At 44.1% G+C, this 23,283-nt stretch overlaps 1 protein-coding gene across 5 annotated transcripts; it reads left to right on the plus strand.

Moving 5' to 3' along the window:
- Positions 1 to 1,566: 1,566 nt before the first annotated feature.
- map3k4 (mitogen-activated protein kinase kinase kinase 4) lies at positions 1,567 to 21,727 on the plus strand. 5 transcript variants are annotated; one of them, XM_034608542.1, is made up of 27 exons: positions 1,567 to 1,824; positions 7,145 to 7,335; positions 7,425 to 8,851; positions 10,499 to 10,759; positions 11,185 to 11,337; positions 11,459 to 11,616; positions 11,747 to 11,863; positions 11,967 to 12,066; positions 12,224 to 12,307; positions 12,405 to 12,674; positions 12,769 to 12,918; positions 13,375 to 13,536; positions 13,863 to 13,996; positions 14,309 to 14,387; positions 14,495 to 14,573; positions 15,581 to 15,674; positions 15,998 to 16,120; positions 17,606 to 17,706; positions 17,803 to 17,883; positions 18,363 to 18,554; positions 18,639 to 18,709; positions 18,806 to 18,922; positions 19,008 to 19,167; positions 19,280 to 19,402; positions 20,133 to 20,239; positions 20,501 to 20,680; positions 20,778 to 21,727. In XM_034608542.1, the coding sequence occupies exons 1-27, from the start codon at positions 1,793 to 1,795 to the stop codon at positions 20,796 to 20,798; spliced, it is 4,767 nt and encodes a 1,588-aa protein (XP_034464433.1). In that variant the 5' UTR covers positions 1,567 to 1,792; the 3' UTR covers positions 20,799 to 21,727. The 5 variants fall into 5 exon arrangements, with proteins under 5 accessions (XP_034464433.1, XP_034464438.1, XP_034464434.1 ...); XM_034608543.1 differs by lacking the exon at positions 1,567 to 1,824 and adding an exon at positions 1,863 to 2,112; XM_034608546.1 differs by lacking the exon at positions 1,567 to 1,824 and adding an exon at positions 2,152 to 2,299.
- Positions 21,728 to 23,283: the final 1,556 nt, after the last annotated feature.

A 23,283-nucleotide genomic window follows, 5' to 3' on the forward strand; every position in this document is an offset into this window, starting at 1 on the left:
TTTCTTAATATTTTAGCACAAATTAATTTGTTCACCACTTATGCTCAAGCATCTTTTATATAGGCTACTAACTCTAAGATGTATATATTATTATTATAATCAATATTTTTTTATGAACTACATTCCACGTTATTTTATTAATTGTTATTATGATTTAATGAAACTTTTTTTTAAATGCTCATAACATTCATTAAGTTTATCTTATATAACAGCTGGGGTAGAGACTGTGCAGTGGAGGCTGAAGTATTTTAATAAGAACTGTAGCTCCCACTGTCCCACCCGTGTTAGTGGTCCTCTTAAACCTTATTTATTGTGTTCATTTTCTTATTTTACTTTGGGCTTTTAATTTACCAAATGTGGTTTTTGACAAAGTTGTTTCCTAACACTGATGGCCCACTCATTTAGAGTATTGATTGTGTAAGGATGTTTCCAAAATGTTTGTTGCTACATCTAAAAACAGAAAAAAGGTCATTGTTCTGACCTCTTTGTTCTCCATGATCATAAAGATACTACCCATTTATTAAGTAACATCGTAACTTAGTCTCAAGCTCATACTCCAGCTGAGTATTGGAGTCCATGAATTACTCTGGTGTTAAAGGATTTGCCATGACAGCATTGGTTCAATTGTTTTTGTTTTTGCCATTTTTGTGAAATTGAATATTACAAGCAAATTGCACCATCTCCACAAATACGTGAACTAAAATGATTAAAAAGTGTAATTAACAAAGACGTTAGAAGATTTAATGACCAAGTGGGCAACTGTCCCAGAGTACAAGACCACCAGGGGCCTCCAGAGTCCCATAATATGAAAGCATCACATTAACTCACATTTCAACAGAAAAAAAGGTGGGCCTTTTTAATTACATGATATCACGTATCGATCAAAATAATTTTGATCATAATTTTGGCTGGTTGTGTATTTTTAAACTTATTGAGCTAAACCAGACTCATGTTACAGTTCAGAAATACTGCAAGAATTCGAAATTGGAGCTTTCATTCATCCCAACGTTTATCACACTACTCAATAAAGAAACATCTGGATTTGGCCATGTATCTAAATAACCTTTGCACTTTGTCTGGCACATTTTACTTTCGGTTTTTTAGATTCTTTTTAGATTTTAAAGTTTAGTTGTAGTTCTTCCTCTTTTAAGCGTTATATCCTTTAGTGTTTTATCATTTTAAGTGTTTTTTTCGGGCAGGTGCAATATTCCACTCACTTTTATTCTGCATTATTATTCTGGGTCTTACATGTTAAGTCCTTGTGTACTGTTCCTTGTTGTTTGTTGCACAATGTACTGTTCTTCGGCTGCTGCAGCTTTTTGGCCCAAAAACTTCCCCCCCTGGGGACAATAAACTTTATTTGATTTGATTTTGAAGTTGCCCCTGCCATCGTGTCACATTGGGCCCCAGCACTGCAGCAACACACACTGGTGGAGAGGAGCCATTTTCATGCTGATCCAGTCATAATGAGATCATATGATGCCTGATTCATTTAGTTAGTGTTTAGAAAAAAAAACTTGCACGGGGGGGGCCTTGCACAATTATGACCGCGGATGACCTATCCGAGTTGCCGTAGTAATGCAAGACTGTGGCACTCCTCCTCAATGAGCGTTGGAAAGATGGCGACGGCATACGCACCAGCGAGAGTCCGCTGTGCCGGCGGATAGAAAGTGCTCCAAAGAGACACTGATCCGCGTCTCTTGCAAACATTCCCCGGTGCAAAGTGTGCGCGAAGCCGCCTGGACATGGTTTAGTCCATGCACGGCTAGGAACGAGGAGCCGCCGCTTTGCAATGGAGCCTCCGGATCGAAACAAGCCCAGCAGGTATGCGAATCCACCGAACACACACTCCACCATCAGGACCCCGCGCTTGCCAAATAGTGAGCCGAGCGTGACAGCGCAGTCGGCTCCGCGCATCCCTCACAAATCCACTTCCTGCCAAATAGCGGCGCGCGTGCAGTTTGTGCATTTGCAACAGTGGAGTTGCAAACTTTTTTTTTTTTTTTTTTGGAAGCGACACTTTCACACGCACTCCGCCGCGGCTCCAACCGCCCCGGCCTCGCCTCGCTTGCTCGGTAGAAAAAGGGCGCAGAATGGCCGCCAAATGATAAGGTAACGCTACGGACAACAATGAGCCGCCGGGGCAGTGCAAACATGTCAGGAGAGAACAAGCTAGCTAGCGCCTCCGGTTAGCCGCCGCTTGTCAGTTTATTGTTCCCCGACAAGTTCGCTGCGAGACACCCGCGAGCCCCGGGGCGAGAGGAGCGTTGCATTGTGGGGTCGCGAGGTGGACCCGGAGGTGCGTTGTTGTGTGTTCGCGGTGGTCGGGTCATGCATTTCATCACTGGAGCGACGCACAAACTTCGCTAACTCCAGCTAGCATGTCGCTGCTGTGTTGTTGTTAATCCTCCAGCTCGACTCGGCGCTGCTGCTGCTGCCATACTCCTGTGCTGAATCATGATCTGTGCTCGGCGTCCCTGCTCGGTTGGTTCTTCACACACTTTGTGCTGCATGTTATGGGGGTTTGAATAACTCTGTTGGCAATCTGTTGCAGAGTCGGACACATGTGCAGCAGCAGATCTTTCACTGTGTGTGTGTGTGTGTGTGCGTGCAGAGGCTGCTTTGGGGGGGATACATGTCTGCAGTCTCACGGGGGGGGGGATGCACACAAAGAGACGCTCGCAACACGTTTTCCTCTTCTTGTGCACGTCTCTCAGTCGAAATGCTGCAGTGTTTGTCCCTGACCGCCGGCGACAGACCCTCAGGAATCCTGTGTTATGTCTCCCCCCCTCCTCCTCACTTGCAGTTGTTTGTCTGCAGGGCGACTGACTTTCAGGGCATTTATCACGTCGGATCAGCTCTGTCATCTGCGATAATCCTGGTTCTGAGCCACTATCTTTGTTTTTTTGTTTGTTTTCCACCTCTGTCTGTTCTTTTGACTAATGATTCTGGCACCAGCCGGTTGTTATTCTCTTGCACCCTTGAGGCCGCTCAGTCCGAGGTGCACACACACACACACACAAACACAAGCTCGCATGATTGTGCAATGCTGGCCCTGGTAATGTAATTGCAGCAAAGTAATGTTTGTCACATAAAGACAAACCCTGAGACTTTAACCGTGCTGTTACTGGAAGCATGACGGGGTCACAAGCTGACATTGATTTTCATGTTTTTTGTTTCACTTTCTTGTTTAGTAGGCAGCCAAAGTTGTGGGTGAAAGTAAACTCTTACAAAACTCCAATATAGAACTTGTACTATTTGTTGCAGTTGCAATATCCATAGAAATTTGCACAATTGCACCCAAATCGTGCAGAGTTTTCAGGGACAGCTCTGCACTCAAATCCAAACGTCGGATTGAAATAACAGGCTTCAAACATGCAAGAAACGAGTTATCTTTTAGTTGTTCTAACGGCAGTGTCGTTCCACCCACCTCGATGTGCATCTGTGCCTAAATGTGAGTTAGTTCAAACTATTTTGAGAAAGAGGAGCTATGCGCTCGCCCGGGCAATCGAAGGCTATCGCTATCTCTTTTGCGAGCACAGAGGTCCTTTTGTCAATAGTGTCTCCTTTTCAAAGTCAGTCTGAAGACATTGTGGCTGATGAGCATTCCAGGGATTTCAGGATGTGGGCTGTGCACAGTGCATTGCTGCCTGGAGCCGCAGAGACGCTCATGGTTGTCCAACTCATTAATGCCTGCATTTGCCAGGAGCACAGGCTGCAGAATACAGATGGACCGCCCTCTAGCATTTCCTATCTGCATCCTGTCTCGGCCCACACCTGCTTCAGAGAACTGAAGGCTGCGCTCACATTCTGTCACTCTAATCTGTTATTTCCTTCCAACAATAGAACCTTTTGTAAGTTATAAATCTGCGGTACTTAATATTACGAAGTAGGATTGTGTCAGATCTAGTAGAGAGGGAAGGGATAGATGCTTCCAGGATAACTTGGTCATCGTTGCGCAGCTTCAGAAGACCCTGAAGGGTTTAAAGCAACAAAGGTGTTGCTTATGGCTGGCCCCAGTTTCAGATTACATTTTGAAGTTGGAGCAGACTGCTGCCTGCGATGCATTTATGATGCAATTTGGCATAAGGAGAAAAATGTGTCATCATACCATTAATCTCATGTTGCTGCCCGCATAGGCAGGGTCTGCATTTAGAAACATGTTAACCACGTGACTTGCTGTTGTTAATGTCATAAGCGTATATAGGTGCAATAATGTGTCTTAGCTGGAGGATTTTCCCTGGTGTCGGGTAATGTGCGAGCACAGCAGTGTTTTAGAAATGCATTCTGTATTTGCATAGTATAGTGCTCGATCCTGCAGGAGCAAACGCCTCTGTAGTGCTTGTAAAGTATGCTCTGCACGAGGGACTGGGAGGTCCACTCCTGGCAGTGTCACGCTGTTCCATAGGAGGGTGTGGTCAAGTATGTCGTGTTCATTGTGTCTGGATTGTGTAAGCCTATGGCAGAAACTCTGAACGCTGCATCAGCTCTGCCTGTATCAGACGTGCATATTATTGCACAAATTAACCACATTTCTTTCTGCAATTTGTGAACATGCACACACAGAGGGTTTTTTACGTTCTCTTTGCCTCAGCAGTTAACCTTGGACTGACATTACCAGGCAGCAGACACATCCTGTTTACAGTGTGTGTCAGGGGGAGGTAAATGAAGATCTTCATTTAGCCGACCAAGCATCAGTTATGCCAGCACGACCTAGTTAATGGAAACAGTGCTCTTCGAAAAAAACCCGGTCACCTTTTCCTCCTCTTCCCCCTCTCGCTAAAAAAAATCCCCCTTTATTCTGGACATTGTGAGCAAGTGTGCTCACTTACCAGCTGTGTGCTATTCAGCCGTGGGCCTCACGGGCCACGTGTCACAGCTATACAATAGAGCGCCCCTTCCTCGTACAATGGTGTGGATGGTTGGTGTCAAAGGTCAGCCCCCCCCTGACTCTGGCAGCTCTTGGTATCATTGCTGAAAAAGAGTCCTGATTTTGTGCTGTTTATTATGCACTCAGTGTTCCTGCCCAGGGGCTCTAGCATTCCTCTGGCCTTTATTGGAGCCCCAGTGAGCCATCAGATGAGCCATTGAGAGCAGCCAGACACCATCTGCAGTGATAATTCACTAGTGGCAGCCAGGCAGGGACAGCTTGAGGACCATAGTGTGTCTATGGTTAACTGCAGGGGCACGCAGGCCAGTGACTTCCTGCAAGTTAGTCTTGGAGGAAAAGCAAGGAAAGTCGGAAGAGGAATTTTGCACTGCCTTTAACTGCAGCGTCTCATAGCAACCAAACAAACTGACTGGCATTGATGCCGTCATAGGTTCCGCTTGTCATTCCTGAGCGATCTAGTCATGCAGTTCTGCATAAGGAAGAGTCTTTTTTAAAAACTCTGCCTCACTCTCTCACACGCATTGACTATTTCGGTCCTCTGACACCACACACCCATGCACGCTTTGGAATGTTTACAAACGCGTGCACAGTCTGATCATGCTTGCGATGGACGCAGTGGGAGGTAGATGGCACGCACTCTATCTGCCCGCCTCATGCAGCTTCCTGATACCTGCCTTGATATCCTCATTGCGTTTGCCCAGGGGATTTGTCTGTTTCCACCGTAGCGAAATGCCTTATATTGTAGCACACAGGATCGCTCACTGTGCCTTCTTGTGCCTGCATACTGAAAAGATCACTGTGGTGTGCTGCTCCTGCAGAACAAGCCCCTTCACTATTTCCTATACAATACACACATAAAGGCACCAGTGTTCTGCTGTGCGAGAGTTCTTCTGTAATTGCAAGACCGTCGTGGCTAAAATGGGTGTGCTGCTGACGTTCCTCTCGCAGTGTGTTTGTTCGTTCATGAAGATTTTAGAGTGCATCAGGAATATTATTGCATGTAAAGTTGCAGGATTTGCAGCAGGTGTCTATCTGCCTCGTATGTTGTTGCTGCAGCTGCTCCCAGTTGACCGTGTGTGTGTGTATGGAGACGGAGAGACAGAAGAAATGCATTAGATGTCTGGACTTTCTCTTTCTATGTGTGGCTCCTTGAAAAGCTTAAGCAAGTGATTTCCAGATTAACCACCCCCCCCACCCCCCTAACACTCACACATAGTCGCCCAGTGAAAGTGATACAGCTTTGCCCCTTTCAACTCCGTCTGCACCGACACTAACAGGCGCGTGTTGGGGAATGCCTTTCAGTCAGATGATCGATGGGGGGACACATGGTGACCCGCATATGGAACTCCCTTTAAGCATGCCCCTCCTCCTTTTTTCCATTGTTTTTGTTGGTGGGGTCAGACCTTCCAACCTTTCCCTCTAATCCTATTAAAAACCCCTCAGAAAGGCATTAAGGAACAAAGCTGTGACATTGTAATCCAGAAAAGCGTGCCGTCTGCATTCTCCATGTTTTTTCTCTTTTCCTTCTTCCCAGAAGGAACTGATTCAAGTGTTTTCTTTTCATGCAACATATTCGACTATATGGCTTTTCATAATTGGAAATTCAGTCAGAATGTGGTTAAGCAACCTTGATGTCCAAATCTTTATTGTGGCTCAAGATTTACGATAATCACTTGAAAGTGATGTTGTTTTGAACTGGCTCTGCTTTTGCTTACAGTCGAAGTTCTACACACTTTGGGTGAGTGCCTGACTTGGGCAGTAGGGTTGAGGACTTAGCAGACAGAGTTAATGAGGGTTACTATTTCTCCCTCTCCAGTTGAGCCATCATGTTTACCTAGACTGAGAGGGGGTGCCCACAGCTTATTATCCCGCGTCTGGACGGCTGTGGTCACGCACATAGCATTTCTGCTGTACGTTTTGGGAGGCAGCCAGTCAGACTCCAAAGGACAGACACCTCGTCAGTGTGTTGTAGGTTGCAGCAGACATTCAGTCTAGTTGCAGTTTGGCAACTTGTTTGCTGTGGTATTACGGGAGGTTTGCTGCACAGTCTGTTTTGGGTACAAACAACCGAGCATTTTTTAACCTTGTACACACGTCATGAGTGTTGTTGTATGATATGACTGAAACTTTCATTATGCTAAAGGCTTGGCTTGTGGTTAACATCACTTCCTGGTAACAGTGATTATTGTAAATATGCAAATCAAGATTGTTTGTTTAGTCAGTTTTGGCCTAAATGTCATTTAACGTTGACAGGCAGGCCAAGCCAGTGCAAGATGCATCCCAAAAGAACTCTGAGATGGATGAATCCTGGGACTCTCCAAGTGAGGAAGAGGAAGCTCTGTATGGCGCATCACCTCCTTATAACCCCCGTCAGATGAAACGCATGTCTGGCAAACATCAGAGGAACAGCCAAGCAAAGACTTCTGGACGATCTCCCAACAAGGGTAAGTTAAATTAATGAATTGGTTTCACTGAAATAGCCGTGCTTTAAAATAAGTTTTTACATGTATTGTATTTTCTGTGCTCGCTTCAGCCGACCTTACCCCACCTGTTGTGAAAGAGGGTCCCAGGCCAGTGGAAACCCCAGAAGAACCCAACTACAAGCACGGCAAGAAGCAGAGGGCCACACTGCGCTCCACAGAGAGAGACCACAAGAAGACATTTGAAGGCTCCTTCATGCTGGATCCACTCTCAAAGTCCAGCCCTTTCAGTGCCCTCAACATGGATCCAAGGAAGCATTACTTGAGCTTAGGCTGCAGCAGTGGCAAACTGCCAGTGTCTATGCCCCATATTGCCCGGACCCACCGACAGACCTCCAGGACTGACTGCCCTGCCGACCGCCTCAAGTTCTTTGAAACTCTGCGCCTGCTGCTAAAGCTCACGTCTATGTCCTCCAAGAGGAAGGAGAAGGAGCAGAGAGGTCTGGAGAACATGGCCTTCATGGGTCACAACAACGAGGTCATTTGGTTGGAGCTGCAGGCTTGGCATGCACGCCGCTCCACCGGTGATCAGGACCTTTTTCTTTTTACTGCCCGCCAGGCCATCCCTGACATCATCAATGAGGTGCAGCACTTTAAGGTCAACTATGATAGCCTGAGAGGGGCCCAGTGTTCAGGGTCTCAAACAATCCCGGGGGACTGTCACAGCATCCCAGATCTAGTCTGCGGGGTGGAGAGAGAGCCTGGTGTAGCAGAGACCAACCACTGTGGAGTAGATCCCTGGGGCTTTAGTGCATGTCCCTCGACTGCATTGAATGCAGCCGAGCCTCTGGGCTCTGGCGCTGATTGCAGGGAGCACCTTCAGCGCCAGCGGCTGGCTTTTGAGCAGGTCAAGCGGGTGATGGAGTTGCTGGAGTCTCTGGAAGCTTTGTATCCCTCTTTGCAGGCCCTGCAGAGGGACTATGAAAAGTACGCAGCACGAGACTTCCAGGGCAGGGTGCAGGCGCTCTGTCTGTGGCTCAATATCACCCAGGACCTCAACCAGAAGCTGCGCGTAATGGCCACTGTGCTGGGCCTCCACGATCTATCCCGTATCGGGTGGCCTGTCTTTGAGATCCCCTCACCTCGCTGCTCCCGTGGCAATGACGAAGAAGACAATGAGAGAGATGAGGAGAATGACTCCACAGCCACTTTTACAGCAGAGAGTGAAGGGGAGGACAGGGATGCTGAGGAGGAGGGGGAATTTGGACATGTAGCAGATGGAGAGTTGTCTCCCTCCCTGACTCCTAAATTTGCCCGCTTGTTGTCAGAAGACGAGTTTCTCCCAACTGCCACTGTCGGAAGTGCAGAAGCAACAGTGGGAGGGGGAGTGTTCTGCCCCACAGCCATCTACAGACCGTTTGTGGATAAAGCTCTGAAACAGATGGGACTGCGTAAACTGATCCTCAGACTGCACAAATTGATGGACCGCTCTCTTCAGCGGGCCAGAGCGGCGCTGCTTCGCCACATGCCTGCACTTGAGGTGAGACTGCAATATCTGCTAGCTGCACACTCAGTGGTTACCTAAATATTATTGCCTTAAGCAGAACTAAAATCAGCTTAACAAAGGTCCAAAATGCACTAGTTGGGATACTTCCATTTAGCATTTGTTTTGAATGTTGCATTCTTTTTTTCATTGCAAATAATATCAGCATAACAATTTAAATGAGAAGGTCAGTCTTTGAAAAATACACTTTCTCAGTCTTTAGGTGCTGCCATACATTTTCTCTAGGGTTTAAGTCAGGTGACTGTGAAGGAAAGTGCATAACAGGAGACGTGACATCTTGGCTGATGGGTCTCCTTTTGGTTCTTTCAAAGCTTTGATGTGTTTGGGGTCGTCATGAATCAGTATGAATCCCTCTGCACAAAGCTGCAAACCAGGGACTGTAGCATGTCTCTGATGAATGAGGCGGTCATGGTGTAATCAAATCATCGCCAAAGTCGGCAAATCATCCCCAGTTTTAAAACTTCCCACCGCCACGTTCTTGATAAATTGCAGTATCACTCTCTCTCCTGTATATACACCCTTCTGTTACTGCCATAAATATCAAGCCTGGATTCATCAGTAAATTTCCTCTGGGAAAAGTTTGTATTTCTTATCCCACCTCAAGCAACTTGTCCTCTGAGACCACTACAAGACAGCCTTAAAATAGTACTTCTGCTGATTGGAGTCTTGCATTTATTAGTATTATTATTATTATTATGTTAAATAATTTAACTAAGATTGATGCATTGATCTTAATGATGATGTGGTCACTTAAAGTGTGCCTCGTCGTTCTATGGATTCAACTGATCCAGTTTCTGCGAAGTGTTTGAGTTCCATGCACCGCCCCATTAGAAACCTTAAGTCTGGCCACGTCCCTCTTTGCTTAGATAACAATATGACTTTCACTTAGTTCTGATGCCATATGTCCCACTGTCACTATGCTACCAAGTAAGCAACGATCTTCTGGAAACCTGAGGCTCAGCCTTATTTATAACAAATGAACACTGGCTGTAAGCTGAGTTACTTGAATGAGACTTTGACGAGAAGATCAAACCCACCGAGTGTCATCTGAGCTCATGTCTTAATGGAAGGGATGCAACTCAAGGAAACCTGATCCCATTTGTACTAAGGAGGGGTGTGTGTGCGTGTGTGCACGTACGTGTGTCCTGCAATGGTGAAAGTTATAAAGAAACAGCGATTAAGAGGAAATTATTGTTTTAGAGTTCATTATGATGAAGCCAATGTTTTGAAAATGAGCTTTAATAAGTGAGTGGATCAGTATATGGACGTTCAGACAGACTCTTTCCTCCTCTTGCAAACAGGGAATGTGAACACTTCTTGGATTGTGAGATATGAAGGAAAGAGGAGGAGACACTAGTTGTAGCTCTATAACATTGACCAGATCTAAAGCTTTATATCTGGCCAATGTTATAGAGCCCAGAAAAGACGCATATTTACTTTGCTGATCCCTGTCTGAGATAGTGCAGCCATGATGGATCAAGCTTTGAAAACCGTGCTTGAATAAGATTTATTAAATGGCGAGGCCAACTTTGAATTTATTCTAAAGCCCAATGTTGACTCTGATAATATAACCACATTGAAACTTGCTGAATTAACTCCCCTCGACCTATGTTCCTCCGGCAGTTTGCAGAATTCCCAGACCCCATGCTATACAGCGACTACCTGCCTGAGCTGTCACGCCACATGTCCTGCAGTGGTGCGGCTCACCCGGAGCTCAGAGCAGACCAGGTGTCCTGGGAGGATTTGCTGGACATGGACCTCCCGTCTTTCCGGCCTGCGTTCCTCGTGCTGTGCAGAGTTCTCCTCAACGTCATTCACGAATGCCTTAAACTGCGACTTGAACAGAGACCTGCCGGAGAGCCTTCACTGCTCAGTATCAAACAGGCAAGCAGCTGCCGACACACTTCCTTTAGGGTTTATAGTTTTTGAGTCACACTTCTCTCCGATGCTTTTTACTTCTAACAATATGTTTTAATTCATGCTTTCTTATTTTTCTCATATGAAGATAAAAGATCAGTCATCTGGCACATATAGGCTATATGAATACTTTCTATATGGATACTAATTGAATGACAATACTTCAGTGTTTGTGGATTTTTCCTCTTCCCAAGTCTTTTAGAAAGCTTTGAAACTCCTCCGTATTTATTAGCAAATGATTCTAGCTCATTCAATTTTGTCTGAAAGAAGAAATATTGAGTTAACTACTGTTACAATTTCTCAGAATTATCTTTGAAAACTAATATGCTTGTAAGGTTGGTCATATGTAAGTGCTAAAACCTGTGTTTTTATGTGTTATTTGTGCTGTGCAGTTGGTGCGTGAGTGTAAGGAGGTTCTTAAAGGTGGTCTCCTGATGAAGCAGTATTATCAGTTCATGCTGCGCGGTGTGGTCGCCGATGCTCAGGGCTTACAGACCAATGCCAATATTGATGAGTTTGAAGAAGACCTTCACAAGATGCTGATGGTAAGAGTCCCAATCTTCCTCCCACCTCTACATGACGCTGGCCTTAAAAGATCTATAACTGTCGTAAAGAAAGACTTGTGAATGCATTATTAAAATGGAACATCTGTCCCTGTTTATGTAGGTTTACTTCGACTACATGCACAGCTGGATCCAGATGTTGCAGCAGCTCCCTCAGGCCTCTCACAGCTTAAAGAACCTGTTAGAGGAGGAGTGGCACTTCACCAAGGTCATCACTCCTTATATCCGTGGAGGGGAGGCCCAGTCTGGGAAGTTATTCTGGTGAGTGAACCCCAAAATTCCTGTAAAAGACACGTCACCTACTTCCAAATCAAAGTGATACAACACCTTTTATAGCTTAAAACCCTTTGAGTCATTTATATGAGATGAAGGACTGTTCCTTTCTTGGCAGTGACATCGCTGGGATGTTGCTAAAATCCACCGGGGAGTTCCTCGATGCAGGTCTGCAGAAAAGTGGTAATGAATTCTGGGAAAGTGCAGATGACAGCACGGCCTCAGATGAAATCAGGTGAGGGCAATAGATGGGATTAGATTTCTTTCTTCTCAGTCAGTATCACAATGTTTTTGCCAAGTGGATAACTTTTAAACCTGGATTCTTTTGATTCTTCCAGGCGGTCGGTTATTGAGACTAGTCGATCACTCAAAGAGCTGTTTCACGAGGCCAGGGAGCGAGCGTCCAAGGCTCTAGGCTTTGCCAAAATGCTTCGCAAGGTGAGAGACAACAGCAAGGAATTTTTCACTCCCTTGAAACGGAAAGCCACAACAACATAGGACTTGGCAATTTATCCATGACCCTGTTTTCGCTGCTCACTGAAGAACTGGGACTGTGTGTTCTGACACACCACTTTGTTTGCTTCCCTCTCCGCAGGACTTGGAAGTCGCAGCCGATTTCAGTATCACCAACGGGGTGCCTTGTCTCCTCGAGGCGCTGAAGAAGAGAAACTATGTCAAGGTGTGTTTGCTTTTTGGGTAATTTTGTACATTTCTGTTCATTCTTTTCTGTCCTCAGGCCATTTGTGTTCTATTTAACCTCCTTCTATTATGTCCAGGTTCAGATTCCAGGTTTGGAAGAGCTGCAGGTTTTTGTCCCCTGTGGTTTGATGGATCAGCGGCCGCTCATCCTGCAGCTTCTCAACGCCGCTGCGGGTAGAGACTGCTCCAAGGAGCCGGAGGAGATCGCTGATGATGAGGCCTACCTCCTCATGAGTAAACACAGAACTGGGGACTCCACTGCTGATTCTGACTGGGCTCAGTGGGATGGAGAGTTGCTGAAACTGGTCCCCCAGATGGAAACTGTTGACACTTTAAGTGCTATGAAGGTATGTGTGAGTGAGTGAGTGTGTGTGTGTGCTTGTATGTTTTTATGTTTTTGTCGATTTATCTACAAGCATCCCTCTCCTCTCGTGCTCTCAGGTGGAGAATATGCTCTTGATAGTAATGCAGTCTGCTCACCTTGTGGTCCAGCGAAAGGCCTTCCAGCAGTCCATGGAGGATGTGCTCACTCTTAGTCGGGAGCAAACATCGAGCCAGCCTCTTATTGCCAGTGCTCTGGAGGAGCTCAAGGTACTTGCACAACCACAAGCGATGATTTCTAACCAGTTAAAACTCTGGTTGATGTTGTTGTCGAGACTGTTGCATGTGTGTGTCCTACTTTCAAATCTGTATTTCACCACACCAGCTCAGTTACCCTAAATTTCCACTCCATTAACAGTAAATGGCAAAAAAAGCACACAGACAGATTTTAGAAATCATACTCAAAAGGATGGTCTCTAAACTGTAACATCTGTCACAGTCAGAGTCCTGCACAGGTCTAATTTTGCAATCCCGCAGGTCAGCTTACCTCGGTGCAGGTGCAGAATTCTACAGTGCGAGTATCAATACCACATGTTATTTCTCATTTAGATTTTGAGGGTTTCAACAGAACCTTTTTTTTATTAGAAAATTATCTATCTATATATCTATATACTCAATCTAATATTTGCTCTTTCCTCTCCCCCCTCTCTCTCTCTCTGGCCACAGAATGAGGCACTACAGCTATGCATTAAGATCAACACCGCCATTGACCGAGTGGAGTACATGTTCACCACAGAGTTTGAGGCAGAGGTGGAGGAGTCTGAGTCAGCCACTCTGCATCAGTACTACAGGGAGGCAATGATACAGGGCTACAATTTTGCCTTTGAGGTAAGAGCCTGCAGGGTTTTAGAGACCTGGAATGTAAGACACTGTATGTTTTTACAGACACCGGGCAATAGATTCTAAACGTCTCATTTACCCCTTTGACACAGATCTGTCCTGGTCAGGGCTTGTGGCACAAGAGACATATTTTCACTTCACTAACGTTTAGGATAATGTACTCTTTGTGGTATCTGTGTGATTATGGGTAATGTTGTACAGAGGGCAAAGAAGTTGCATTAACACTGAATTAATTGCAAAGTCCTCTGATGAGAGGAAGCTGCAGCGGTAATCCTCAATATTTTCCCTGTTTCCCTCTTTTTTGTTATTTACAGTACCACAAGGAAGTGGTGCGCCTGATGTCAGGGGAGTTCAGGCAGAGGATCGGGGAGCGCTATATAGCTTTTGCCCGTAAATGGATGACCTATGTCCTGACCAAATGCGAGAGCGGCAGGGGCACCAAGCCCAGGTAAGGCCTTACCTCCTACTCAGCTAAGCACTACAGTTTTAGTGAGGCACGTTATAATTTCAGTATGTTGCTCAGGGATGCTTTTTGCGGTTCAAGCCCTCTGGTTAGTCATTTACCTCACGAACCAGTAAACCATCCTAGTAGTTTTGGACAAATAAGTCAACAAACTACAGACTTTGGAAGAATAAAAAGCGTTTTTTGTTACATTATATAAAATATCTTTATAATAGTTGAAACGTTTTGTTTGTGTGATAAAAGCCTCCAGTAGAAAGCTTTGGGACTCACTGATCGACTGCCATGTTGCTCCTACAGGTGGGCGACTCAGGGTTTTGATTTTCTTCAGGCCATTGAACCTGCCTTCATATCAGCATTACCCGAGGATGACTTCCTGGTAAAATGTCCAGCTTTCTTCTCTTAAGTCTATAAATGCACACCGGTATAGTCTGCACCTGATTTGTTTATTATCTATTGACTGTGAATTCATCTTTCTCTCTGCAGAATCTACAAGCTTTGATGAATGAATGTATTGGACATGTGATTGGAAAACCTCACAGCCCGGTCACGGGGCTGTACATCGGTAAGCCGCTCCTCTGTGGTGTGAACTGTCTGTGACTTCTACATCTGGAGGTCAGGACTCATTTCAGTGTTTACATTTGGTTGTCGGTTTATAACATGGTTGTGAGGGGGACAGGCTGTTACACAAAACAGACACAACAGCTATGAAATAAAAACAAAAAAAACGGTTCCCATAGAATCGCAAAGAGTTATTTGAAGTATGTGAGTTATGGAAACGAAACTTAAAAAAATATTTTCAAAGATTAATTTTTTGCTGAAATTTCTCTTTTGACAAGACACTTAGATGATGTAGTGGTGTAGTAGTCACATTTTGACTAAGGGCTCATTCATGCTGCCTTACGTACGAAAATAGATTCCAGGCTGTGTGTCCCTGTGGCCGGGCAGCATGCTAACATCATATACAGTAGATGTCTGTAGTCGCAAAGTCTCTCACCATTATTCAAATGTCTTCCTTTCTTCCTGATTACTGCTACTAGTAATGCTCCGTCTCGTCCGTATCTGTAAGCTTTCAGAAGACACATACAGACAAAATGACTTAGAGAGAGGGCTCCATCAGTTTCATTATACATGTCTAACGTGGAATAAATGAAATATTAGATACAGTCTCCCTCAAAATATAAAAGCGACCAATGACGGAGAGAGTACAGTGACATTTTGTGTGGAGCAAGCCTGTAGATGCCTAATTGGAAACACACAAATTTATCCTAAAACGCATTTGTTTTTCTTTCCCACTCCCGCTTTCAAACATTTTCCTTTTTGCATTATACATTTAATTCTTCTTTTTAAAAATATATTTTCCCCTTTCTGTCTTGTTCCCTTTTTTTACTCACGTGAAGCATTTTACATCAGCCTGTTTTAAGAAATGCTAAGTGAGTAACGTCGCCTGCTGATAGCAAGCGAACCGTCTGTAGCCACGAGGTTCACCCCATCAATGTACAGTCTGTTCCAGGTTTGCTTTGGTCGGTGGCTTGACTAAATTAAGCAATGGGTGTTTTTTTTCTTCTTCAGCTCCCAGGAATAGTCCTCGTCCCGTAAAAGTACCTCGTTGCCATAGCGACCCACCAAACCCCAATCTGTTCATCCCTAATGCTGAAGGGTTCAGGTAAGTGACAACAGCTTCTTACCATACTGCGTTTTACTTTTAATACTCTTTCCTGCATGGCTGATTGTGCACCATTACCTTGCTGTAGTTGTTAAGCTTGTGTGTCATGTAAGCCTCTTTGTGTGTCTGTGTGTGCTACTGTGTCTGTCAAATGTTGTTTTATTGTCTGAGTGAGAGCGTGTGTGTGTGTGTGTGTTTGTGTGTGTCTGTCCGTCCCTCAACCAGCCACCCAGTCACATGCACAAACATTTGTAAGCATATCCCACACAAGCCACCTCACCTCCCCAGGCGGCGCTCCTCAGTTTGTCCTTCTCACCACACAGCTCTCGAAGTCTTCCCTGCGATCTCCGGAACCAGCTGTTCCCCAACGGCCCCCGCCCCGTCCCTCAGGGCCCGGGGGAACACAGCCACATCAAAGCAGCAGGCGGCACCCCCAGTGACGTCAGGTAGCCTTGCCCCCCAAGTCACCCGGTGGAAACTGTTGTCCAAACACAGCCCCAGATACAAAAAAAACAAAACACCACTAATGTTTTCTTAAAAAGGAAAATATGCTTCATTTTAAGATTTGATGAAAAAAAAAAACTATTCTGAGGATCATTAAACTTTTTTTATGGAATAAGCATGAGCCAAAAAGTATTTTACCCTATTTTCAAATCTGTGATGTCGGTTTAAATTAGAATTTTAAAAAGATGGGAAGAATGAAACACGATCCTTGTGCTAGTTCTTGGAACAGATGGATGTATATTTTATCGTACATGATTTGTAGCTTTGATTTATGTTTCACTGGCAGATTGTGGATTTCCTTCTTTTAACCTTCTGATTGCATCTAAACAAAAACTATAAATTTGGATATTGAGACAGATATTGGATTAACTTCTGTTTCCACACAGTCACTCTGCCATTCTTTTAAAACTGAGCATTTCCAGGCTCCGGTGCAACATCAGAAATCTCAATCCTGCATCAGTCTTAAGCAATTTTTAGAGGACTTTAAATTGTTTGAATCCAACAATAAGGCATTACCCTTCATACTCTTCATTGAAGAATTCAAATGCACTGATGCTGCAATTACCCTATAGTATAAAGTTTAAATGATCCACTAAAAGATGCATCTAAATAACAGCATGGAACTGATGTTGGATACAAAAGACTTTTAAAATGTCAGAATAACCTAAAAATTGACCTGGAATCCTTTTACCCTTTTGAAATTTCAAAATGTCACCAAATCATGAAAATGTCTCCGCACTCTTCTTATTACAGGTCAAGTGAATTTGCTGTGCATGGTGTGAAAATGGTGGGGGGGGGGAACACGACCTCATTGAACGAGTGGCCTGTGATATTCTGCTTTTTAGTGCCTTGCTTTAATTCTGATGATTCACTGCACATCAGATTTTCTGGTGCGTCTTGTGTTTGCTTTTTACAATCAGACCATGCACTCTAGGGATGTCACCTTCAAACGTGAATGTCTCTGATGCATGCTGAACTGTGGGTGCAAGCTAAATCTTTGTCTCGCTTGAAAGGACAGATTTTGTCATTTGATCTGTTGTCTTTAAACCTCAAATCTGGCTTTTCAGAACGTCGTTTTTTTTTTATGGTTGATTGTTTAGATAATGTATTAATGTATATAATTTACGATATATGTCATTTTTAATTTTAAACACTGAAGTCTGGGAACATTTTCCCCAAGTGCATCTCAAGGTGAAGAATCTAAATCTTTTCAAATAGAGGGTCTGATTACATTAAGATGCTTTTTGTGCATGAAACTTTATGAAGGACATAAAAATAAAGTGCAGTCCTGGCAGAGGAGATTTAACTCATTGCTGATCTTTAACATGGCCATTAACAGAGAAACCCTCAGAGTGAAACATATCCTCTAAATCAGACGTTTCTGCTCAAACCACCGTGTTGCATCAGCTTCTTTCGTGTGTTTACAGGGGATCCAGTTACCACGAGAATGACCGTCTGTCATCAGTTGCAGCCGAGTTGCATTTCAAATCTCTGAGCCGCCACTCCAGCCCCACAGAGGACAGAGAAGGTGGGTGCGCTCAATACATCACCATGGTTTGATTCCCATTGTGAATGTTCCTCTGCCTGATTAGGTGAACGGCTCCCGTGATTTTTCTCCCTCCAGAACCCTCGTATCCGAAGGTAGATCCCAACAGCGCCGCCCGCCGAAGCTGGGAGCTCCGCACCTTCATCAACCAGTCCAAAGGTGAGACTCTGGAGGGATGAGCATGTTAAGTGTAGTTCACACTTTTAGCCCTATTTTCCACTCGCCAAGAAATTGTGAAACTTGTCGACAGAAGCCCCAGATTGGAGCCAAATGTGCGTTCGATCGGCAGTTGCCAATCATTATGTGGGAACTCATCAAAGACGTAATTCGAGAGGATTCTCGACATGTCGCCTCCTCCGACTAGATTTCTTGCAAATTAAGTATTTGTCAATTGGCCACAGCTACAGGCAACCAGAGTGCAGGAAGTTGGGGGTTTCTTGTGGTGACAGATCGTGTTCCGTGTCATGTAGTATGAACTCACAAGGACTGCAAGACTTCCCATCAGAAACAGCAAGTCATGTAGTGTGACTCTGCACAGCATTCCAACGACTTTGAAACGTGTGTCACCTGCACTTGTCATTAGATAAACTGCTCCGTACAGTTGTTTGACTCACTGATCATTTTCTCTCCTGTCTTAGACACGGCAGCACGGCAAAGCCCCATGGAGGCCGTCCGTCGCTCCATTCGCAAGTTCGAAGACAAGCGCTACGCCGTGATGAAGCAGCGCAACATTATCGGCCAGGTGTGTCACACGCCCAAGTCCTACGACAACGTCATGCACGTCGGGCTCAGGAAGGTGACCTTTAAGTGGCAGAGGGGCAACAAGATAGGTACGACCAGCTCGTGACTGCATTTTCTGTAATGGGGGGGGGATTTAACTCCCACTGATGACGTGTTCCTGTGTGTGATTACAGGTGAGGGCCAGTATGGGAAGGTGTACACTTGCATCAACGTTGACACTGGAGAACTAATGGCCATGAAGGAGGTATGTACTCTAGCAAGATCAGCTCAGTGGTTTTCAAAATAAAGTAAATATATGTAATAATAAATATATACACGTGTGTATTTATTTTTCAACCAGATCCGGTTCCAGCCCAATGATCACAAAACAATCAAGGAGACTGCGGATGAGCTGAAAATATTTGAGGGCATTAAACATCCAAACCTTGTGCGATACTTTGGAGTTGAGCTCCATCGGGTAAGAGACGTGTTAACGTCAGTTCAGGCCTCACATGGTCCACACTGAGGCAGTTTGGTATAAATCTTTAATGTTCCCCCCACAGGAGGAGATGTACATCTTCATGGAGTACTGTGACGAGGGCACCCTGGAGGAGGTGTCCAGACTGGGGCTGCAGGAACACGTCATCAGGCTCTACAGTAAACAGATCACTACAGCCATCAACGTCCTGCACGAACACGGCATCGTCCACCGTGATATCAAGGGTCGGTGTCACATTTTTTCTTTTTTTTCCTAATCAGTGGTGCAGAATATTCTCAATGGACTTAATTCCCCAAGTGATTTAGTGATGGGTTTAATCTGTTCTTTTTATATCAGGAGCCAACATCTTCCTGACGTCGTCTGGTCTCATTAAGCTGGGTGACTTTGGCTGCTCGGTTAAGTTGAGGAACAACACTCACACGATGCCTGGGGAGGTGAACAGCACCCTGGGAACTGCAGGTAAAATTACCTTTCTTTTTTTGTCTGTCCATTAGCAGGATTACTGGGAAACTGACGTCCATGAATCTATGGGTGGGACGTGGTCCAAGGAAAAATTCAATTCATTCAATTTTGAAGCGGATCCAGATAAACAGATAGATCCAGGATTTTTGTTCACTTTCTTTATTTTAGTAAGATTGGGCATTAACTGACATTTTAGTACATTTCTAAAGAAATAATGCATTTATCGTTACGAATAAAATCGGGCATATGTATAGTACTATCTATGCAAAGGTGATATGAACAGTATATATATTTATATATATATATCTAATGTGGAACCTGGTCTCAATACATGCGATATGTTGATATAGTTGGCCTCATAGAGATATGAATTCTCAGCTCCCCTCTGGTGGTGCGTGTAGGTCATAACCTACCAGCAGGGGTCACTGTGGCTTAATACTTTTAATTCCAACCATTTAGAATAGAATCCTTTTATTGTCATTCATGAATAGATGCTGTCTCACATGCTAAGTTTAAAAACAAATTATGTATTGAAAACGTGAATCCTCACATGCTGTTCTTTTTGTCAAATTGGTGAATTGAATACATTGAGCTTGTCATGCTTCATGGTTCGTGTCATTATTATTCTACAAATGTCTTATAATGATTGTCATATGCAGCATCAACATTGCTGCTTCTTAAATTCCACTGTTTTTAACTATTGGCTTTTTTTCTCTATTATCATCAGCTTACATGGCTCCTGAAGTCATCACACGAGCAAAGGGTGAAGGTCATGGGCGAGCAGCCGACATCTGGAGTTTGGGCTGCGTCCTCATCGAGATGGTGACAGGAAAGGTAACGGGTGATAGAAAAGACTTCTGTGCTTTAGGAGGTTTTAAAACACAAGAGTTTCACTCAGGCTTACCTGTTGTTGCTCTGCTGTCAGAGAGAAGACAGATTATGTTCTTGTGGTCATTTATCATCTTATTTTAGATTTATTGTTATAATTAGAAAATAGAGACCCTAGTTGAAGCATTTCTGTTTTAATTCACTTTAATTCACACGCAGAAACAACCGGGAAGTGACTCATGTTCTTACTTTAATCTCGACCTGCAGAGACCCTGGCACGAGTACGAGCACAACTTCCAGATCATGTACAAAGTGGGCATGGGCCATAAACCCCCCATCCCGGAGAAGCTGAGCACAGAGGGGAAGGACTATCTCGGCCACTGTCTGGAGAGCGAACCCAAACGCCGCTGGACCGCCAGCATGCTGCTCGACCACCCGTTTGTCAAGGTGAGTGACTTCTGCGACACCCGCTGTCAACGCCGCCATGACTTAAACTTCACGCGACACGAGTGACATTACAGCTGCTGCCTCTTGTCTGTTGCAGGTTTGTACAGATGAAGAGTGAGACCTGCTCTGTGGCCTTCACGTTTACACATTAAAGCACTACTGTACATGCTGTCAGCAAAAGAAAAAGGAACTGTGGACTTTCGGGAAGCGCAAGTAACGGCTAAAGGCACATGGAGCTAAACTGAGGAAGTAATATAAAATCATTTCAGAGGACAACTGGACCTATGGAATATAGGGTTGTTGTGTCTTTATGCACCCATGGACTGTGGGGGGGGGATGGGGGACAGGGGTGGGACTGTACATACTGTAAGAATAGGATTGGCTTTAATTCTTGTATAAACAATATTGTAAAGTTAAAGTAATTATTACCACGTTTGTTGTTCTCACTGGTAAAGAGACCTCTGAAAAGGCATTGATGAATACCTTTTTTTTTTTATTTTAAACAAATATGTGTGTGTGTGGGGTGGGGGGGGGGGGTCAAATCTATGGCACTTTTAAACTGTTTACCCAAGGGGTCAGTTGAGTAGAGGAGGGAGGAATCTCATGTCAGTCGCCCGGTGAGGCAGAGGAGGATGCGGTAAACCTCACCGAACGGAAGGAGCCGCCGGTTTACCTTGATGAAATGAGCACCATCCAAATAGTCCGATTTAATTTATCACTCGTCGTTCTGGCGAGAGGGGGGGGGGGTCGCTAGGAAGGATTTTATTTTATTACGTGTATTTTTTCTTTGCCTTTCGCTGAGGAGTAAACGTCAAGTCGGAGCAATGTTCAAGTCCACTGGTCACTGATGAAGACCTGTTCATGCGACTGGAGCGTAGCCGACAAAGAGGAGACACGGGGCCTGCTCTCCCTCCCTGCTGCTGAACACACAACTTCCACACAACCAAACATAAGACGACGACACACAACTTCTGGTCCTCTGCTGCTCTTAAAGTGTTTGCTATGTACAAACAATATTAATAAACCAATTTGTTTTTATAAGTGAAACGTGTATATTTTTCTTCACACATGACATTATTACCAGAATGAGGGAAAATGTGCAAACCTTTATCCTGAAATATTTTCATTGTTGTGTGAGGGACACAGGCTGCATGGCACTGTTCAGTTTCAGGATCTGAAGACTTCAGCATAAAGAAAAAGTGAAGCTGTGAAGGACAAGATCCAGAAAGAGAACATTTAAAATATTATTTAAGTCGCAAACACAGAGGGTCAGTTATGCAATACAAAAATCTTTTTCAAAACACTGGGAAAATCCCAAATAGTACAGTTGATCCTCAGTGATATTATAGATAGCATTTGGAAGTTCTAACTTGTGGCTTTAAATATTATAATATATGTTTTTAAGGATTTATGGATCACTTAAAAGCCCTTTCAAAGAAGGACTTTAGACACCCTGGTTGTTTTTCTAAAGATAAAATGCTGTAAGGTGTATTCTACCATAATCCTCTCATTAACAACATTGTAATAACAAGACTTATTGAAGGTGACCAAAATATATTGAATAATAAGTGAGAAACTTGGTGCTGATTTACATGAATTCATACTGACACACTTTACATCAGCTCACTGTTACAGTTTTGCCTTTGAGCAGAGCAGTGATAATGATGGGGGCAGCGATTCCCTGATTGCTAAATTAATGAGTTTGAGCAGGTAGCAGGCCCAGAGGGTGGAGGAGCAAGCAGGACCAGAACAGCCAGTTGATCAAGGTCCAGGGCTGGTTATGGTGCCGGGGAAAACTCCCTGTAATGTTGTCAACAGTCATTCTGCAGATAGATCAATGCAGAGACAAGTCAATAATACCATAGAAGTGTCAGGGAAGGAATTTCCACAGGCGGAAACCGAAACCATTAGTTTCCTGTGTAAACACCTACACACCTAGAGGTGAGACATACCGTCGCACTCAGATCTGTTGAACAGATAAATCAGCTCAGGGCCAATATTGACCTAACGTGTGACCGTAACTTGCAGTTCTCTGCCTGCTCTGACACAAGAGCTCAGAACCCCTCAAACTTTATATTCGTAAATTCTCATTTGGGATTTTCTACATGGGATCATAGGATTTTTCAATATTCACTTTTTATTTAATTCATTAATTAAACTATCTTCTCATTAGTTAAACCACACCAAGTCAATGTCCTGTATGTGAAAATATACTTGGCAATTAAAAATAATTCTGATTCTGATTCTGATTTTCTCCAAATAAGGTTAAAAGTTTGATTAGAAGAAGTTTAGCAGCCAAAGCTGATAAGAGACTCTGGCAGCCGTAATTTTAAAAGTCCGGCGTTTATTATTTAAAGTTTCACTAAAAAGACAAAGTAGAAAAACTAAAACTTATAAAATATTATTCTGCTGTCACCAAATGACTGCACAGAAAACCTGTACAGTCAGGTAATAGTAAGCTGTAATATATGTAATAAATTCTTACCTCCACCTTATTATGGACATACATTTCAAAGAGATGTTAAGATCCTAAAGCTTTCAGCCTGCAGTGGAGCAGAATAAGAATAATATGTAATATGGAGGATTGATGAGGCAGAATAAAA

This window comes from Hippoglossus hippoglossus, chromosome 15 (genome assembly GCF_009819705.1).
Source record: "Hippoglossus hippoglossus isolate fHipHip1 chromosome 15, fHipHip1.pri, whole genome shotgun sequence".
Classification (NCBI taxonomy): Eukaryota; Metazoa; Chordata; class Actinopteri; order Pleuronectiformes; family Pleuronectidae; genus Hippoglossus; species Hippoglossus hippoglossus.